Source organism: Vitis riparia, chromosome 2 (assembly GCF_004353265.1).
Source record: "Vitis riparia cultivar Riparia Gloire de Montpellier isolate 1030 chromosome 2, EGFV_Vit.rip_1.0, whole genome shotgun sequence".
Lineage (NCBI taxonomy): Eukaryota > Viridiplantae > Streptophyta > Magnoliopsida > Vitales > Vitaceae > Vitis > Vitis riparia.
In genome coordinates this window covers 13730439-13751488 of record NC_048432.1, presented here as the reverse complement: position 1 = coordinate 13751488, position 21050 = coordinate 13730439, and the positions used below count along the sequence as shown (strand labels likewise).

The window sequence follows — 21050 nt, the reverse complement described above, 5'->3', positions numbered from 1 at the left end:
CCGGCACCATTATCGCTTAGCAAAATGATCCCATTCCTCCATAAAAGATCAGCCAAGGCCCAAGATTTAATCTATGCTTATAGAATCATGTAGCATGTTTGACGGTATTTGGCAAGAATTTAACTAATGTTTGGAAAATGAAATTCACCGGTGCGAACCAAACATAGGTATTTTATTTTACTTCAAACCTCGACCATAGATGTCAGAAGCAAAGAAAATCTCCCGATGGTACTTAAATTGTGTAAAATTTATGCAGTTTGTAAAGAACACCATAATGACAAAAGCCCACGTCACATATTGATACATTTGGAGATCAACATGTACAACACTACTAATAATTTGAAAATGCAGTAGGCATAGGATATATTTGAACATTTTGACCTATTTCAGAATAAATATGGACAAAAAGCAAGGTTCAAGATTTGAGACAACCTGCTTGGTCAGATGATCGATTATTTGGTTTAATGTAGCTGGTCTCAGGAAGCATCTTATACCCCTCTAATGAGAAGCGCATATGCATCAACACACCCCTTAACCAGCAGGAATTGGTTTCTTCTACCGTAAAATATTACACTTGCAATAACATGACCAACCCCATCCAGCCCCAAAATAAACAAATACATATAGGAAATGAAGTGAACAAGGGTTTTTAATAGTCTAATACTGATCAATAATCACATTTACCTCCTGATTGTACTTCATTGTAGAAAGTGTAAACAGGATGCAGTTTGTGAAAGAGCGCCATTACGACAATTGCCCACATCAACAAATTGATATATTTTAAGATAGAATTACTGACAACATAAAATTGGAGTACGCACAGAATTTATTTAACAATTGACCTACTTCAAAACAATATCAGGGTACCCTTTTTAATTGGCCACCTTTTGCAGCCAAGTGAATCTAGTCACAAACGAATCCTATTTAATAGTTTAAACACACACAGGATGCAGTTTTATTACATTTTTTACTAAATTATTATTTTTTATAATTTTTATTAAATAATTAATTTTATTAAAAATAGCAAGTGGTGATAGATAATATATGCCTTTTTAGCATTGCAAAGAGTTAAAAAGTTGCATCATTGAAAAGGGTATTTAGGTCATTAAAAGATAGGGATTATTAATTCAAATTAAAAAATAATTAATCAAGTTCATCTCAATTCGACTTCTAACTCAAAGCATTCAACCTAATCCTAATATAATTTAATTTCTCTACATTTGGATTGATTAGGTTAAATTCGGAACTTGTCGGATTACATAATTCAAAATTCATCCTTAATAATAAAATTTTTTTATATATTTATATCAAAATTGTAATAATAAATAGTAAAAAATTTCAAGAAAGCAATAAAATTGTAAAAAATAATTTTATATACCTTTCTTAAAAAGTGAAAAAAAAAAATATGTGATATAATAAAATTTTATATTTTTTTTCTTAAAAATATAAAAAAAAATGAATATTATTATCCTGATAATATATATTATAAATATTATCAAAATATTAAATCGTGTTAGGGTTGGATTGTCCAAACTCATCGGATTGGATTGGGCGAACCCGCCAAAAGATTGGGTTTCGTTGGGCCAACCCGCCCAAAGTTACAGGCCTATTTTTTATCCTTCTTTTGGAAAGGAGAGGAGAGTACAGACCCTACTTACTCCCAAACAGACCTCACCTGTCTCCTCTCCCGCTCTCCAGTCTCCTCCGTCTTTCTCTTCTCAATCGATTCACCCACCATACTCTCTTCATCCTCACCGCAACCCACCACTCTTTCTCTCCGAAGGTAAAAGTTAAAACCCTTTCCATTTTCATATTTTTTTGATCTGATTTCTCTTCACTTCACATTTTGGAGATTTTGCTGGCCTATAGTGGGAAGCAAGGTGTTGCAACTATTTGGGAAATTTCACTCGAAGGATTCTATTGTAGTTAACGCTAAATTTTTTATTATTTTCTTAAGAAGGGAGGAGCGGAAGACATTAAGGATTTTAGGAGGCTCCCCGATAAGTTTGTTGGCTTCAGTAGCTTTCTGGGTTTACCAGTGACGGGGTTTGAGAAGGAAAGCAATTCCCTTCTTTGGAAGTTAGAGTCAAGAAAAGGTCGTGGAGTTAAGATTACTAGGGGAAAGAAGAAATCGCCTTTGGCTACTCGATTGGAGAGGGAGATCAGAAAACTAGAATGCTCGGTTAATTATGATTGCTCCCCACTCTTGGCCAGGGAGGGGGGGGGGGGGGGTGCTGGAGTCTGTGCTCTCTCTCTTTGAGGGTGCTCTCCCGTTTTGTAGCTTGGTGGTGGGTGTTGGGGTCCAGATGGTCTCTAGGGCGTCTTATGTTTTATGCTACTCTTTAGGGGTTTGTTTTGGTGTGGGTGGTGCTTTCAGTAATGGGCTTTCCCGATAGGGAGAGTCCAGTTGTTTACTGGTTTTTGTGGTCTGGGATGATTGGTTTTTCCGTTTCTCTTTCTCTCTTTCTAGCCTTTAGGCATGGGTTGTATACTTCGTTGTGAACTTGGCTACGCCTTTTGCGCTTTTTAATATACTCTCATTTACCTATTAAAAAAAGGGATTTTAGGCAATCTTTATAACCTTCAAGCGGAAGTTCTAGCTAATGGGCTGAAAATGATGGTTAGAAAGGTGGTGTCAGAAAACCAAAATGCTATTATGAGGGGTAGACAAATCCTTGTAGCAGTTCTGATTCCAAATCAGGTCGTTAACTCAAGGAAATGAAGCTCCAAGGCAGGCTTAGGTGGTAAATTGGATATAGAAAAAGCATATGGCCATGTGGATTTGAAGTTTCTCCTTTCACTTTCGGAAAGGATGGGTCTTGATGAGAAAGTAGATACGCTTTTGCATATCCAGGATGCTAGTTCTAGTCAATGGTACCCCCACAGATTCTAGACTTCAGGAGGCTTGCCGGGTGGGGGATCCTCTTTGACCCTATCTATTTGTGATAGTTATGGAAGACCATAGTTTTGTAGTATCCAAGGCTGAAAAAGGAGGATTCATTAATGGCAAAAGACCATAGTTTTGTAGTATCCGAGACTGAAAAAGGAGGATTCATTAATGGCTTCAAGGTTGACGGTAGAGGGGGAGAAGGAATGTATGTCACCTACCATTTGTTTGCAAATGATACTCTTCTCTTTTAGAGGCCAACAAGCATCTACTAGAAGTGGATCATAATTCTTTTTGAGGTTGTGTTAGGTTTGAAAACAAACATGCAAAAATGTGAATTTATGCCAGTGGGAAAAGTAGAGAAAGAGGACAGATTGGTGTGTGTGTGTTTAGGTGTAACTGTGTAAGGTGGGGAGGCTTCTTGGTTTGCCTTTGGGAGCATCTTATAAGTCTTGTGCAGGGTGGGATGCTATAGAGGAGATATTCTAAAGGAGATTGACCTCTTAGATGAAGCAATACTTGTCCTAGGGAGGAAGATTAGTTCTTATTAATAGCACTCTCTTGAGCCTTCCGATCTATTTCATGTTCTTTTTTTAATCCTTTTGGAAAAATGGGGAGCAAATTAGAAAGAACTAAGAGAGATTTTTTGTGGGGAAATCTCTAGGAAGGAAAAAACAATGTGTCTAATGAGGTGGTCTAATGTTTGTAAGGATGAAAATATGGAGGTTTGGAAATTAGAAGATACAAGGCCCTTAATTGGGCATTACTAGGCAAATGGTTGTGGAGGTTTGCTGTGAGAGTGTGAGAGAGATTGTTTTTAGAAAATTCAGGGAATTGGATGGGTGGTGGAGTACTCTAGAGGTGGTTTTGGTTTGTTTGAAGGTTGTTTCTTGTATATGCCTTGTGGTATTTACCGTTTTATTATTTTGTGTATATTAACCATATACATAGGGTCCAACCCCATCCTTTGGCGCTCCTTAATAGTTTCTGTTCTTGTTTATGAAAAAACAAAAATGCTAATATGAGTTGGTAGTAGTATAAAGGTAGAACTTGCTTGCTCCTCTCTCTCTCTCCTCTTTTTGCCTTTTTAATCTACATGTTAATGCACATGGCCATGTATGACCTAATCACAGTCAATTAAGAAATTGAATTTCTGTTCCACCCATGAGAATATGGCTTATATGGCTTTATGTGTCTTATCATATTATTCTTCGCATTATCATTTTTGATCTATTATAGGAATGAGCCGGTCGCAAGGATCATCACTTAAAAGAAAACGGCCAGACACAAACACAGCCTCTCAACCTCTGCTAGATGCTGAGCGTGTTCTTTATGATCTGATACGAAGTAAAGAAGACATGGGAATCTGGACACGAGACATGAAACGGGAAACAAACCTCCCTGACAATGTGGTCACTAAGTCCCTCAAGGCTCTCCAGGTCAAAAAATTAATAAAAGAGGTAGTGAACATCCAAAGTAAGGGGAGAAAACACTACATGGCGGTAGAGTTTGAACCATCAAAAGAACTTACTGGAGGTGCATGGTATGTGGAGGGGAACCTTGATACAGAATACATAAAGATTCTTAAAGAGACATGCGTAAGGGTCTTATCTAAGCTGAAGGTTGCTACAGCAGAGGGAATTTCAGAGTCAATAAATAAGACAGGTCTCTGTGCTACTGAATGCTCTACCCAACAAATTGCAGAGATATTGAGGGCTTTGGTATTGGACAATGAGATTATGGAGGTGAGAAGTTCTGGTTCTGGGGAATTTTCTTCTATTCCCATTGGGGCAGTTTGTTATAGATGCACAAATAAGGGAGGCCTTGGAGGAGGGGGTCCAACAATAGGGGCCATGGCTTCAATTCCGTGTGGTGTTTGTCCTCGGATAACTCAGTGCACACCGGATGGCATCATCTCGCCAAAGACCTGTGCCTACTACACCAAGTGGTTGGATTTTTAAACACATTTTATTCAGATTTTTATAGGAAGTTACAAACAAATTTTATTCGTGTGGCATTGCATAGCTTGGATGCCCCTTATTTATTTTAATGAATTTCATTCATGTCCTCTGTAGACTTACCTAATCCCCTCTATGCCTTACCTTTGTTCGAGTGTCTTTGTTTCAACCTCCATTGTTTAAGTTATATACACCTAAGCATTATTAATCTCAAATTTTATCAAATACCTTCTTGGGTGTCTAATTTCACTCACTTCCTTTTTTATTTTTTATTATCCCTCTGATTTATTTATACTTCCAAATTTACTTTTATTTTTTGAATTTTATTTTACTTTCATACTTATTATTATAAAATAATGCATTTAGGTTAAAAACTAATATTTTCTCTGATTTGAATTTATTTTTATGCTCCTATTTTATTTTATTTTTATTGTTATAAGTCTTCATTTTCTGCAATTTGATATATTTTTTTTCTTTTAAAAAATCACTTACCAATACCATTTTCAAAGAATCACTTCCAATAAATCTCTAAATTTTTTTGAAGTTATTTTCATAAAAATAATAATAATTTCTATATAAAATGTAATAATTCAAGCTAGGGTGTGTGCTTTCCTTGCCATTGGGAGTACTATATAGTCAAAGCTTGTCAAGAAATGATCGAAGCATCGGTGAAATGAATATAGTTTCTATACTAAACACATACAATTGTTGGATTGCACCTAAATTCATCGGTGAAGTTATAGCTCTCGAACAAGTGATGAGGACAAGGTTGCCTAGGTCAACGGATGGAAAGCATCATTTAACCTTCCCACTTGCAACTACGAAATAGGGCAGTGAAAGACGAAATCCTCTCTTAGGGATTGCACTCTTTTTATTTACGGTTTGGCTTAGTCGTGAAAAGAGGAAGTCTCCCTTAGCTATGGATCTACCATATATAATTCTAATGTAAGCTGGTGAAATACTACCTTCAATACAACTTACCATGGCAAGACCAGCCGTTTCGATAAAGAACATCTCTACGGCAAACTTACCGCAAGACCAGCCATTTGGATAAAGAATATCTCTACGGCAAGAAACCAAACCTAGGGAGTGATGATATTCAAATTTTTGAAGGTAACTTCGTATTCTTTAAATAAAAATTAATATTATTTTTTATTTTAAAAATTGGTAAACAGAAAATATACCATTGACTAAACAAAAAACACTCTTTTTAAGGCTTTTACATAATCGCTAGATCTCAGATAAGGGTAACGGTAGATAATTAGTCGTGCCGGCCGCAGACCGAAGTGATCCTCGTGGCTCTCGTGGCAGATGCGCCAATATATATAAAACTGGAGAGAAGAGCAGAGAAGAAACCCTCGTTTTTGAAATATCTCTCTGGAGGACTGATTTCCTCAAAGTCGGAACTCCACGATTCTCTCCAGCGAGGTAGGGTCCGATTCCAATCTCAATCTCCGTTCACCGCCTTCTTTCCATTCCATTTCTTTGGTTTTGCTTCGATTGTTTCTGGATCTGTAGCTCCTTTCTCCAAGTTTTGAATTTTTTTCGATTTATTCGTGTTTGATTGTTGTTTCCTCTGTTGTGTTTCCTGGATTCATTGGTAGGTTCTGTTATAGATCGAGATCTGCATGTAGTGTTTTTTTTTTTTTTTTTTAGTTTATTGGTTTAGGTTCCGTACGGTTGCGGTGATCTGTTTGGTTGCTGAGAAAGCAGAGGAGGAGAAGGATTGGAAGTGGAGGTTTGAGTTTTGTTTGGTATTTTTTTGGTGATGGAAGGGACAACTGCTTTCTGTTGACAGAGAAAGGGAAATTGAGGGCGTCTTTGGGTAAGAGAAATGGGAAGGATTTGGAAATAAAAAGAGAAAAAATGTTGACTAGAAGGCTTTTTTTGGTAGATAAGAAAACAAGATGTTTACATTCATCAAGTGATGTTTTAATGAAATTAGTTTTGAAAATAGTTGGAATGCGAATTTTAATTTTCAGTTTTTTGAAAAAATAAAATCCGCCATAGTTTTTATCTACTTTCAGGGGTAATTTGCTGTATATTTTTACGGCCTTGATGAGAGTGCAAGGTATTTTTTCCCTCACTTTGGATGTTGACATGAACAACCAAGCTATGTTCAGTAGAAATTGTGAATTTGGGTGTCTGTAATTCAAAGTCGGTCTTGTTATCCCTGGGTTATGTGGAATTATCACCTTGAAATTCCAATTTAAATATCGCCTTACAAGGAAAAAAAATCAAATTTAAACCTCCAATTTTGATTTGCTTTTTGATTACTTCATATGATTCTGAACTGAATATGAATTCATAGTCCTCCATGATTGTTATTCAGTATTTTAGATAAGTTTTCAATTGATTCTAATTTCATAAGTTTAGTTAAATCACCTATTTTGTCATTTAGAAGGTATTTGAGTGTTTGTTCTTTGAATGGAAGATTGCATCATCTATTATATTGGTATTGATTACTTATTTATTCATGTTTTTGGTGAATGGCTGGTGTAGGTTGGACCTGTATAATTTAAGCTCAACAAGATGGGAGGAGGATTTAGGGTGCTTCATCTTGTCAGGCCATTTCTCTCGTTCCTGCCAGAAGTTCAGAATGCTGACCGGAAAATCCCATTTAGAGAGAAGGTTATATACACTGTGATCTCTCTCTTTATCTTTCTGGTATGCAGTCAGCTACCACTGTATGGAATACACTCTACAACAGGTGCTGATCCATTCTATTGGATGCGTGTTATTCTTGCCTCAAGCCGTGGAACTGTGATGGAGTTGGGGATCACCCCAATTGTGACTTCTGGACTGGTGATGCAACTCTTGGCTGGGTCAAAGATTATTGAAGTGGACAACAATGTGCGCGAGGATCGTGCTCTCTTGTAAGTATCCTTTAGGCTAAGTTCTATTTGGGTTTTTGGTTAGATGTGATACATTTCTTGTACTATTTGTGATTCAGAGATATTATTCTCCCTGCTACATTTGTTACATAGTTGAAGTTTTAACAGATTGAAAGGCCTCTAGTAGATCTACTGTTTTTCTGCTAACTATAGCGTTGTGCATGTATTCTATGTTCACATTTATTCTAGATGCTTGTGCTTTTGTTGGTGCTTGCACAAATTGCAGTTTTCAGGAATAACTGAAGTAGATTTCAATTTTTTTGCTAGTCTAATTTCCTTATGTAGCCTGTTCTATATATATACAACAATCTGATTTTCTCTGCCTCTCAGGAATGGTGCACAAAAGCTACTGGGCATCCTGATAGCTGTTGGTGAAGCTGTTGCATATGTTCTCTCAGGAATGTATGGCAGTGTTAACCAACTTGGAGTTGGAAATGCCATCCTTATTATTGTTCAACTCTGCTTTGCTGGTATCATTGTGATATGTTTAGATGAACTTCTGCAGAAAGGATATGGGCTTGGCTCTGGAATTTCTCTTTTCATAGCAACTAATATCTGGTTAGCATCTGCTTCTTTTTCTGGGATTTTTTAAAATTAATTTATGATTTTGAACATGGAATATTTGAAGAAGCTTTATTGTCTAGCAGCCAGTGTCTGGTGAATGGTGGGCCCATTTTCTGGGTGGACCATTAACTCTACTGTCAAGTAGTGATTGCTAATGAATTGTTTTGATCAATTGGCAGTGAAAACATCATCTGGAAGGCTTTTAGCCCCACCACTATTAATAGTGGTCGTGGAGCTGAATTTGAAGGTGCTGTTATTGCTCTCTTCCATCTGCTAATAACTCGCACAGATAAGGTTCGTGCTCTACGGGAGGCTTTCTATCGGCAGAACCTTCCAAATGTGACAAATTTGCTTGCAACGGTCTTGATCTTCCTTATTGTTATCTACTTCCAAGGATTCCGGGTGGTTTTGCCTGTGCGGTCAAAGAATGCTCGTGGACAGCAGGGTTCATATCCTATCAAGCTGTTCTACACCTCCAACATGCCCATCATTCTACAGTCTGCTCTTGTTACCAACCTATACTTTATATCCCAGGTACTGGAGCTTTAAGCTTGTATACACAGGTTGGGGTCATTTTCTTCTGGTGTTATACTAACAATTTTATTTCTTACAGTTGCTGTACAGGAGGTACAGTGGAAATTTCCTTGTAAATCTCTTGGGCAAGTGGAAGGAATCTGAATATTCAGGCGGTCAATACATCCCTGTTGGTGGTCTTGCTTATTATATAACCGCACCATCAAGGTGACATGATCATCTTTGACTTTTTGTATATCGTCTATGTTATACCTTGCAGTTTTGTTTGTTGAGTTGTCTATTTGCTATGTTTATTTTCCCTGCTCTCTCAGCCAATGCTTAATAAATGATTGTACTCCATTAACACGCTTTGACAATATGTTGCAGCTTGGCCGATATGGCAGCCAATCCTTTTCATGCTCTCTTCTATCTAATCTTTATGTTGGCTGCCTGTGCACTTTTCTCAAAGACTTGGATTGAAGTATCTGGATCCTCTGCTAGAGATGTGGCTAAGCAGCTCAAGGTATGAATTCTTTGGGACTATACTTGTCTTAATTTTGTCATCCCCTTACTACTTTTGTGCTGTTATTGAAATGAGGGTTTTGTTTTGGGGGCCAAGGATCTTTTAAGAATATGGGACTTGTTAACTTGTGTTAAAATCAATTACCATAGTTCCTGTTTTTCATGTATTTACCTTGGGAGATTAGCCTCCTGTCCCAGGGTCCAGAGTAATCATGCTCAATAGGGCCAAGGATGAAATTTTTTGTTTTTTTGGCCGAAATTTCGTGTTTTGGAGGTCGGCGAAACGAAAGAGGGGGGCGAAATGTCGACAGAAGAAATATCCGTAAATTTCACCAAAAATCGGAGAAATTTCAGTGATTTTTTGAAAAAATTGCCTCCGGTTGGAAAATTTCGGAGAAAAATCGTTTTGTTTCAGTTTATTTTGGCGATTTTCCGGCGAAAAAAACAGAAATTTTCCTACCAGTCCAGCCCGTGCACAGGATACAAAATCTGATCATGATTTGCAGGCAAAGGTTGTGTTTTTCAGCCTGGCTCAAAAATCGTGGATTTAGGGTTCATGAAATTTAAATCCAATGGCACAACAGCAAAGAGAACCCTAAAACAGATCCAGAAAACTCAGGGAGCAAAAGAAAAGCAATTTTTTTGGTTATATTTGGGGGTTTTGCGTGGATTTTCTCGGAAATCAAACGAGGATGAATTTTCCCGGAAATCAAATGGGGGATGGATTTTCTATGGAATCAAATGGGGGTTGCAAAAAAAATAATAATAACATGATTAGATTAGTACCTGCAAGGATTGTGAGTGGCAGAGGAAAATAGGGCTTTTTTAGGGATTCTATCGGAGGGCATCTTCAGAAAAGGGCTTCTTGATGCCCAAATGAGAGAAGTGGTGTGGCCTTTTGATTTTTAGATTTAGTAGAGAGAAAAAAAAAAAAAAGGAAACAAATCATGACCCTTGTGCATCTGATGGTCCAAATTGAAATTGGATGTGATCCAACAGTCAAAATTGAACCTCAAGCTATGTGATAATATGTACAAATTATTGATATTTACTAGAATAAATTTTTCATAAAGCTTCATAATGAGTGTACAAGTACAACCAACATAATATAATTATGTCTAATATCGCAAATCATATTATATATATATATATATATATATATACATATATATATATATATATATATCAAATTCTTCAACAAAACAACTTTAAATCGTCTATTATACTTCTAATTACATTACTACAAGGTTTTTTTACATTTCCATGAGTTTTGATCAATTTTTTGCTTACCAAAATTTTTTTTCAAAATATCCGTCGATATTTCTCTGATATATTCGTAATTATCGATATTTTCATCCTTGAATAGGCCCAGTCTTTTTTTCTAACAGATTTCAGGTATGGGAACCATAGATACTTTGGCTTTGGGACATGCTAGGCATTGTAAATAACTAATCACTAGTAGTCTTATACTTGCCTGCATGGATGCATCATACTTGATGTTTTAATATAAATGGGTTGATTGGTTGGGTCCAGGTTATGCAGTTCTGGACCTAGTCAAAATAACAAATTGTGTTAGTCTGAGGCGAGGCTAAATATGCCAGATCCATGTAATAGCTAGCTTACAAGATGGGCAATTATGATGATTTATGTTGCAATCTGTTTAGGTTTTGAAAGAGTCTTCCCTAAAAACATTGTTTGTTTGGGCAAGGGATTTGTTGGGAGTGGATGGTAATAATTTTATAGAGTTTATTAGTTGATTGGGGGGAGTTAGGCAATTGAGAGGCCTTTGTTGTTTGTTCTTCTGCTCTAGCCAAACCCAGTCTACTATTTTTTCTTCTCTGGATCACATTTGGACATATTGCTTGCTTATCTAAGATATTAGTTCTTTGGGCTTCCTGAACTATATGATATTGTCTGTAAATCCTATAATGTGAACCCTACCTTATTGGTATGTATTGTATATATATTTGGAAAATAATCTAGAAGAATCAGGTGGTCCTCAAAATAATATAAAGAGAATCTGAAATATTATCAACTACATGAATATTAATTATTTCTTAAGATGTTTTTAAATATTAATATATTCAATAGGGAAATCATTGCATAATTGGCTTGTGGGTCATGAATTAAGATCACAGTTTAAAATAAAAATTGTGGTCTGTGAAGAACCGAACCCCATGTGAGAAACCAGACCTTGATTGAAGTAAATAGAGAATTCTTTCAGTTTAGTTTCTAAACTGTGTTGGATATACACTTCACTTAGCAGGTTATATGCATCAGTAGTAGTGCTTCATTAAGCAATAGAGTCTTAACTATCTGGCAAACTTGGTCCTGCCTTCAGGCTGTGTCTTTGAGACCAATTTGACATTTTATTAACTTACCAAATGAATTCTTGATGATTTTTCAGGAGCAACAAATGGTGATGCCTGGGCACCGGGAGGCTAACTTGCAGAAAGAACTCAATCGCTACATACCCACTGCAGCAGCCTTCGGGGGTATGTGTATCGGTGCACTGACAGTGTTGGCTGATTTTATGGGGGCAATTGGCTCGGGCACAGGAATTCTTCTTGCAGTTACCATAATTTATCAGTACTTTGAAACATTTGAGAAGGAGAGAGCTAGCGAGCTCGGCTTCTTTGGATTCTAAGTTATTACAATTTTTGCCTAAGCAATGACATTTTTGATAGGTAAAAACATAAATATATATTATATATAAAGAACAAAGGTGCTCAAAGGCCAAGTCAAAGTGGATAAATTTACAACAGGTGGTGACAAAAGGTAAAAACAGAAAAGAAGAGGAATACAAAATACCTCATCCACCTTTATCTAAAATTCAAAAAATTCAATTAATTAAAAAATTAATTAAAGGTAAAATAGTAATTTTAGAAAGTGTTTTTAATTTTTTTAATATTTAAAAATTTTTATTATTAAAGTATTAAAAATATTATAATCGTTTTTTTAAAATTATTGTCAAACACACATTTTCACTCCAATACCAAAAATTATATGTGAATTTTTGTTTCATCATTTGAATTAAAAGTTTTTTGTTATAGAAGGCAATTTTGCTTATTTTCTTTCAAATTGTTTATTTCTTTAAAACCGCCTTTCAATTTTGGTTATATATATATGTGCATTTATGAGATTATTTAAAAAAAAATTAATATTTTTGGATTTTTAGTGTTTTTACAATGTTTTTATTTATTTTTGAAAAGTTTTGCTGTTTTTAATTAATATAATTTAAAAAATAGCACTCAATTATTTATTTTTAACAATTTAAATTCAAAATTATAATTAGTGACTATGGTTTTATCCATTTAAAAAAGAAAAATTAAAATTGTGATTATTAACTACTCGTTTTTTTATAACTATTGGGATGTCTACATGGTTAAAAAGGTGCTAATTTGAAAATTTTGTTTAGATGAATCTAGTTCAAAGGTTTTTTCTTTTAAATGGATTATCGTCGGGGTGAAGCTTGGTACTACTATGAAAATAGTTTACTTATCATCATTTTTAGAGCAGCAATAAAAATGAAAGAAATGTCATTTGGTTTACAAAATAAGTGGTACAGTATAGGAAGTTAATTATTTGGCATATGACAATCACCACTAGCACTGAACTATCTAATCTACCACTTGGTTATTCATGTTTGCACTTAGTTTGTTCATCATGTCAAATCCCACAAGCAGAAAATATTAATTTGTTATTTTTATTTGATACGTGTCCATTGATAAATTAACCAACAATCAAAATGATTTCCACTTAGGAGAGACCACCATGTTTCAAGCTCAGTTAGGTTAGGTAGCTAACACCTTTCAATTGGGTAACCTAGATCCTCCCTTCTCATCCTATGGGCCATTATTTTTGGAATTATTTGAGATCCTACACGATTTGTACCAATTGAGGTATATTTCCTTTTTTATTTTTATTAAAAAAAATTAAAATTACTGTCAACTTTAAGTCAAAAATAAAATTTAAAATTAAATAAATAATTGCTTGGGATAAATAAATTTGATCAAAGTACGGGTTCAAATAGTCTTGTCCTCTCTTACCCACTCCCATTATATATAAAATTAATTTTTAAAAATACTTCAATTAAATTTTTTATTTTCCCATTTTTAATACATATATAATAATAAAAATTACTTTTTAATAAAATAAATTATAAAAATATATTTATTTTTAGTGTAATTGCAGGTAAATTGGTCCTAAACTTTCATGGAAGGATCCAAAGAGTGACGATTCAATCAAGGATTGTTAGAAGGTCAAACTAGAACATGAGGTGGGGCAAATTTGGTACTTGATTAATTAGTTAAATAAGCCTTATTTCTTATTACCCTATCCATTTTGGTGTTTAAGCCAATAAGATTTGTAGATGAACATTCCCTTGTTATTTTATCTTGTGTTCGTTCGTGTAGAACATCCATCTATCTAGTTTCGAATAACGAAACTTAATCATTCGGATTGTATTATTCAAATTTGTATGTATCATTATTTAAGTGGGTCAGATTTTTAGTAGTACATACCATCTAGAAAGAAATTGCTACTTGGGTTGCAAAGTCAGTAGATTCAGAGAGGTACGTGACGATCTTAACAAAATTCACACAATATCATCATAGAAGTATTTCTCAAAGACTCAAGACATAAAAACGGATGGCTGAACCTTTTGAAGATCAATCCCTTAGTCTTCACATAGATATTTGTGTTGGGTGTTTCTTTGTTTTTCTTTTTCTATATAGATTAGCAGGATAGTTGAATGCATCCACACCATACACCCTCGGACCTAAATCGTTAGTGGCTGAATGTGAGAGGCGTAAATGTGCACAAACCTGAAAACCCTACCCCATAGTAACCCATGGGAGGACGAGGAAGAACCTGATATGGGAGTAATAACCTATGCTCATGTGGATGTCTCCAATCTTTTCTGAAGTGTGTAAGAGGGAGGGGTACATAACATGGGCAAGTATGACCTTTCTACAAAATATACCTTTTAACCTTACTTTTTATAGTAATCTCGACCCTAGAGGATGAGAACTATTCTTACAGAATACCGTAGCATGTTTGGCAAGAATTTCACTGATGTTTGGAAAATGAAATTCACCCGTATCAAACTAAAACCATAGGCACCTCTGGAATACCATCAAGCGGCTGAAAATTTTCATGGTTAATGATAATGCAATCAGAAATCCAGAATTGGGCCAAAAATATAATGCTAATCAAGAAAAAAGCTAGCCCACCTCAAAGATAAGTTAATGAAAATTTTAAAGCTACTCAACATGTCACGTTAAATCAAATAAATCTTTTGAAACAATACTCTCAGGTATATCTCCAAAATTTCAAATTCAAAATGAGATGTCTAAAAATCCAGATATGAGATGTCTAAAAATCCAGATAACAGTAAACAAAAAAAAGTACCAAGCAATGTGCCGAAAAGATCAGCGGTAGCGGCGGAGAGAGAGGGTGTTGTTTCTCTTCCAGGTTGCCCTGCGAGAAGGCCGTGCCTTGTGGTGCCGGTGCCCCTTTCCACGTAGACCCCTGTATTTCTTCCCCGCAGATGTGAGTCCACGAAGCTCCCTGTGCTTGTGCACAGGTTTGCATATCCAATTGATTCTTGGGTCATTTCGGATGGTGTTGTGAGCAGCATCAACAAGGATTATCTCATAGTACTTGTAAGTTGAATCCTGCATCAACAGAAACGTTTTATCATTAATGGCAGTAGTGTGTAAAACAATATAGAAAGCAAAACATTACAACTGGATAGGACAAATCATATCATTGAATGGAATCACACTACAAACCTCATTGATCCAGTACGAGTTGAGAACCTTAAGACCTCCCAACTTTCGCCCAGCACGTTCCTCTGCAACTGACCTCTTGCTGCGCTGGAATTTCAGTTGGGTAACACCTTGGTTTGTGGGCTTACCATAAACAATTCCCTTGGGCACAGGCCTCTTCCGACCACCACGTCTAACACGAACACGATAAATCACATAACCCTGAAAACAGTACATCCAGAGTGTCATTTGTGTAGATATAGCAACCAATTCCAGGCTTATAGATTACAAGCAGCAGAACTGGATCGAGAGTGATTAGATTCTAACAATATCAAGGATGCAGTATAGTGTAAGTTGAGTAATTTAATACATATAGAATGATGAGGTGGGAAAACAGATAAAACCAAAGTAAAATATCTCAAAATCAACAAGGATGAGATGCTTGAAAAAAATTCCTATTTCTTCAAAATGGGAATGTAATAGAGAAAAGAAACTAAAGAAATTTGGACAAGAAAGAAACAAAAGTGAGAATTAAATGAGAGAGAAACTGCTTAGATGGTTTATTGTTAATTATCTTTTGCAAAAATCCCCCAATTAATGAAACATACAATCAAGACACCATTGGCCAGTGATTTTCCAATTCTTTTACTGCAAAATCATCATAGATTTGAAAGCTTGTCAAAAAGCATGTGTGAGCAGCTAGAGATAGCTACCAAGTAAATGGAAGTCTTCTTAATCACACAAACACAAGAAAAAGAGTAAAGAAAATTTATGATGCATATCAGTGCAATAAAATTTGGCAGCAAACTCAAGCCAGCTGCACCTGACTACATTCCTCATGCAGCTAAGTGAATAACACATTAAAATACAATTACATAAAAAATCATAGTCCTCATCCTTGAGTAAAACACCACATTGTATGAGTGTGAATAAATAAAACAGAGACAAGAACATGAAGGCTGGCTGAGGTCTAAAAAGAATGAATCAAATCGAAACAAAAGCATGGTTCAAGATTACCGAGAACCTGCTTGGTAAAATGATAGGTTGTTTGATTTAATGCAGCTGGTCTCAGGACGTGCCTTATCATCATGCATAAACAACCCCATGATGAGAAGTGCACATGCATCAAGACACCACTTAACCAGCAAGGCTTTGTTTCTTTCACTGCAAATCATCATAAATTTTGCATAAACATGTCCCAGCCCTCACCCCCAACACAAATAAATAAATAAAGCAAAGAAAATCTCCCAATGGTACTTGATTGCGTAAAATTTATGCAGTTTATAAAGCACAACATAATGACAAAAGCCCACACCACCTATTGATGCAGGTGGAGATTAACGTGTGCAACACTACTAATAATGTGAAAATGCAGTAACCATTGAATATATATGACATTTTGACCTATTTCAAAATAAATAAGGGTGTATAGATGAAAAAAAACTGTATCAGATCGAGACAAAAGCAAGGTTCAAGATTTGAGACAACCTTCTTGGTCAGATGATCGATTATTTGGTTTAATGTAGCTGGTCTCAGGGAGCATCTTATCATCATGTATAAACAGCCCTCTAATGAGAAGCACAAATGCATCAAGACACTGCTTAACCAGCAGGACTTGGTTTCTTTTACCATAAAATATCATACTTGCAATAACATGACCAATCCTACCTAGCCCCAAAATAAACAAATACATAAAAGGAAAGGAAATGAACAAGTGTTTTTAAAAGTCTAATACTAATCAATAATCACATATACATCCTGATTGTACTTCACCATATAAAGTGTAAACAGGATACGGTTTGTGAAAGAACACCATTAGACAATTGCCCACATCAACTAATTGATATATTTTAAGATAGAACTACTGACAAAATGAAATTGGAATAGGCACAGATTTTATTTAACAATTGACCTATTTCAAAATAGTATCGGGGTACCCTTTAAATGGCCACCTTTTGCAGCCAAGTGAATCTAGTCTTACAATTTTACACACGGAAGATTTCATAAAAAAATATAAAATAAATATTGCCTTCTAAGCAATCAGACACTGCATTCTATCAATGTAAATTCTTTACCAAATTAGTGCTGTCAATGAATTGGCATATACATTAAAAATGTCATCTAACAATGCAATGCATATTTATATCCTTATACAGTGCCATATAAATCAGTGGACACCAGTTCTCTCAATCATACCAGTATATAAAGCAATTCTGAAAGTGCTGAAGCATTGCAACTATACAACCACTTGTTACCTGCTTAGCCTTGTAGCCCAATCTGCGAGCCTTGTCAGGACGAGTAGGCCGTGTAACACGAACAATGGACGGATGTTGACGGTACTCCCAACACCTAACCCTCTGCAGGAACCTCATCACGTCTGATTGCTTCTTCCTCCATAATTCGGACACGTATTTGTAAGCCCCTATTAAACCAAATACACCACAACTTACTACTACTCCAAATACAATGGAACCTCCATTAATACCCCAATGTAATTCAAAGCACTGTCACAGCATATTAAGGTCTATGTTCTACAAGGTTCCTTTCAATCAAGTTCTTGTGTTGGAACATTACACACAAAATAAAAGCACAAGTCATTTTTGGGGCATCTAAGTTACTCGTATTTCTTCCAAAAGCCTAAAGAAAAATAAAACCCAAAAAACAAAAACGAAGAGAAGGTTTTCTGTTCAAAGGCTTAAGTTCAAAAAATGCTGCAATCAGCTACCCATGTGTTCTAAGGCTCCGTTTGTTTCGTTACACAAATCTTATCTAAAGGACCTCGTGTTGAGCCACAAATACTTATTTAGAAAAATAATCCAACGCAAAAACAAAAACCGTTTGATTTTTTCATTTCTTCCAGACATCACACAAAACGTTTTACCTGAAAATAAAAAGCGTAAAATGCATAAAAATGATTCCTACATATAACTTTCCAGCTAAAGAACAAAGCCTCAGCTCCACTATATATTTGAAAAAAAAAAACCTCTAGGTAATCAAACCAAAAATCATCCAACAGTCCACCCAAATCGCATAAACCTAGACTAATTTAGCAATAACAAAATTCATGTAACCCAAAAAATCTTAAAACATTTGAATATTAAACCTAAAAAACACAGATTCAACACGAGAGTCTGAATATCAAAATAAACACATTAAACCCTAAAAAAATCAAATCAACAATCATGAAAGAGAAGGATGAAAGAGGGAGAAAGAGTACCCATGGCGAGAGAGAGAGAGAGAGTGAGAGCTTCGGCCACAGAGGGGTTAGGGTTAGGGTTTGGAGAGATGTTACGAATATAAGGCTCGTGAGTGAGTTCTGATTTGAGATCTGAGCCGTCCGTTTTGCCAATATGTGTATTACGCTGATCCGGGGTTTGCTAGGGCAGCGTCACTAGGTTAACACGTGAGGCATCATTAAAACGTACAACGGCGTCGTTTGACTCTTACCATTGGAAAAAATTGCGGTGTAGAGGCAACGGGGCGGGTGGACGCCCCCATCCCAACCCGCCCCGTTTACTCAAAATAATTTCCACCCATCCCATTAGAAAAAATAAACGGGTTTTGAAAATTTTTTTTTAAATATATTTTTATAAATAATTAAAATATTATAATTTTTTATAATTTATTTTATTTAAAAATATTTTATTTTTATTATTATTATATAAAAAATTAGAAAAATAAAATTTAAATTAAATTAATTTTATATATAATCGAACCAAACAAAATAATGGGAAAACTGTGTTTTGGCCCGCCCATTTGGGCCAAATAGCTTTTTCATAACCCAACTTTCCATAACCCAAAATATGTCTACGGTTCCCAAAAAAAATATACTTTTCATGCACTATCCACTGTTTATAATTTAATTTCCAAAATTACCCCTCCAGCCTTCCATGTCAGCAGCCATCTCCTTATCCGTGTCAGCACGGGAAGCTGTGTTTTTAATAATTGAACACAAAAATATTAAGCTTTAGAGTTAGCATTTGCAAAACCCACGACCCGACTCAAAAATTTGGGGAAACGCTCTGACTTTCTCGCTTTTTGCCCTATCCTCTCCTTTTGCCTGCATTTTCATGGGTGGTTTCTGGAATCGGCGGTGGAGCTTCGTCTTCCTTTTGGAGTAATCGCAGGTGAGTTTCCATTTAACAATTTGTTTGGCTGTTGAGAAAAAATTTGGGGTAAATGTTGTTTTGCATTGTTCACGAGCTGTCCAAGCTTTTGATTTTTTATTTTTATTTTTAAAACATAAGATGCTATTTCGTAATCTGATTACGATTTGCAAGCAAAGGTGGTATTTTTCTGGTTGGCTCAAAAATCGTGGGTTTAGGGTTTTTGAAATTTAATTCCAATGGCACAATAAGATGCTATTTGGTAATCTGACCACGATTTCCAGGCAAATGTGGTATTTTTGAGCCTGGTTCAAAAATCGTCGGTTAGGGTTTGTGCAATTTAATTCCAATGGCACAATAAGATGCTATTTGGTAATCTGATCACGATTTGCAGGCAAAGGTGGTATTTTTCAGCCTGGCTCAAAAATCGTGGGTTTAGGGTTTGTGAAATTTAATTCAAATGGCACAAAAGCAAAGAGACCCCTAGATCCAGAAAACAGAGGGAGGGAAAAAAAACACAACTTTCCCTATATATTAGATGAGTGTCTCCCAACTCCCATCCCACTCTAAGAGAGAACTTATCGGCAAACAGGTCCCTTTTCTTTTATTTTCCTTTATTTTCTGGTTATTTTCGACTGTCTGTGACCTTTTAACTTTCTCTTTTTAGTGTAAGTTTTGTAGAATGTGAAACTTATTTCTGATTCTGGTGTTTTGCACCTTGTATTATAACCTTTCGATTGATAAGATTATGCGAGTATTTGTGTGACTTTTTCAATGTTTTTATGGTACTCGGATTGCATAGTTAAGTTTCAATTAGGTTTTAAATTTTCTATTTCAGAATGGACATTTGAATTTCTGATAGAACTCTTAAATTGGCCTGAAATACCTCTTTTACCTAGAGCTTTACTAGATTCCAATGTTTTTCATGGTGTATTTTATATGGAGGTGAAAATGGATTTCCATTATCTGAATTTTATTTTTTCCAATTTTTCTAATAATTTGTTGGAGTAGTTTGCCTTTATTGTGATTATTGTAGAGAGCATGAGTATTATTTTTTAATTTTAATTTTTCTTCATGATTTCCTTTTATGCTATGCTGGAAAATTTTGCATGATGATTCTGAGAAAAGAATGCTTGATTATTTTTTGGTTCTAATTTTTCCTACGTCCAAGTTGCATTGGACTTAAGTGAAGATGAAAAACAACATCTTCAGAATTTGGAAGATGAAGAAGGCAGGTATTAATAGATTTTATCTTCACTTTTGGCTTATGCTGTAATTTACTATAAGTATTTGTGAAATTCTTCTTTCACTGTTAGAAGTACCTTGAGCCGTCTATTAATGGTTGTGTTAGAAAGGGTGTCATAAACTTACCTTATGTTTGGTTCTTGGAAAGTAATAAGAAAAGGAAAGGAAAAAATGCTAGTGAAAATGGTTTTCTCATGTTTGGGTACCATGCGAAAGATGAAGAGAAAAAAAAACCAAAGAAAAGGGTTGGGGTGGTGGTGGTGTCCATTTTCCTTAACAAAAAATGAGGAAAGTTAGTGGAAATTACATTTTTTAGCAATTTAATTTTCTTTCCTTCAACTTTTCAATGGACAATCAAATAAAAGAAAACTTTTATAATTTTTTCTTATATTTCTCTGCTCTATTTTTTTCCTTAAAACTTTCCAGAAACAAAACATAGGCTTAGCTTATATGGTTAGAAGTCGAATATAGCTGTAACAGTTATGATATTGAGAAGCTACAGATTGCTGATCTAGTGTGGTGGTTCCAAACATTTATTCATGTTATGGATTTGTTAAAGTTTGTGTTCAAAAATATTTCATGCTTCATAG

At 35.3% G+C, this 21050-nt stretch overlaps 3 protein-coding genes across 5 annotated transcripts; 2 read left to right on the top strand and 1 right to left on the bottom strand.

Annotated features, from left to right (window-relative positions):
* The first annotated feature begins 1702 nt into the window (after positions 1-1702).
* Positions 1703-12078, top strand: LOC117932429 (protein transport protein Sec61 subunit alpha-like). Of its 3 annotated transcripts, none has more exons than XM_034853695.1 (7): positions 1703-1783; positions 7348-7721; positions 8070-8297; positions 8483-8837; positions 8917-9044; positions 9204-9339; positions 11746-12078. In XM_034853695.1, exons 2-7 carry the CDS (start codon positions 7378-7380, stop codon positions 11983-11985), a joined length of 1431 nt encoding a protein of 476 aa, XP_034709586.1. In that variant the 5' UTR covers positions 1703-1783; positions 7348-7377; the 3' UTR covers positions 11986-12078. The 3 variants fall into 3 exon arrangements, with proteins under 3 accessions (XP_034709586.1, XP_034709571.1, XP_034709581.1); XM_034853680.1 differs by lacking the exon at positions 1703-1783 and adding an exon at positions 6083-6273; XM_034853690.1 differs by lacking the exon at positions 1703-1783 and adding an exon at positions 6525-6670.
* Positions 1704-5070, top strand: LOC117932449 (DNA-directed RNA polymerase III subunit RPC6-like). Its single transcript, XM_034853707.1, has 2 exons — positions 1704-1783; positions 4127-5070. The coding sequence occupies exon 2, from the start codon at positions 4129-4131 to the stop codon at positions 4846-4848; it is 720 nt and encodes a 239-aa protein (XP_034709598.1). The 5' UTR covers positions 1704-1783; positions 4127-4128; the 3' UTR covers positions 4849-5070.
* Positions 12079-14580: 2502 nt separating the features above from the next.
* LOC117905071 (60S ribosomal protein L15-1-like) lies at positions 14581-18458 on the bottom strand. The gene is made up of 4 exons (XM_034817954.1): positions 18327-18458; positions 17365-17531; positions 15134-15331; positions 14581-15016 (listed from the first exon to the last, which is right to left on the bottom strand). The coding sequence occupies exons 1-4, from the start codon at positions 18328-18330 to the stop codon at positions 14771-14773; spliced, it is 615 nt and encodes a 204-aa protein (XP_034673845.1). The 5' UTR covers positions 18331-18458; the 3' UTR covers positions 14581-14770.
* Positions 18459-21050: the final 2592 nt, after the last annotated feature.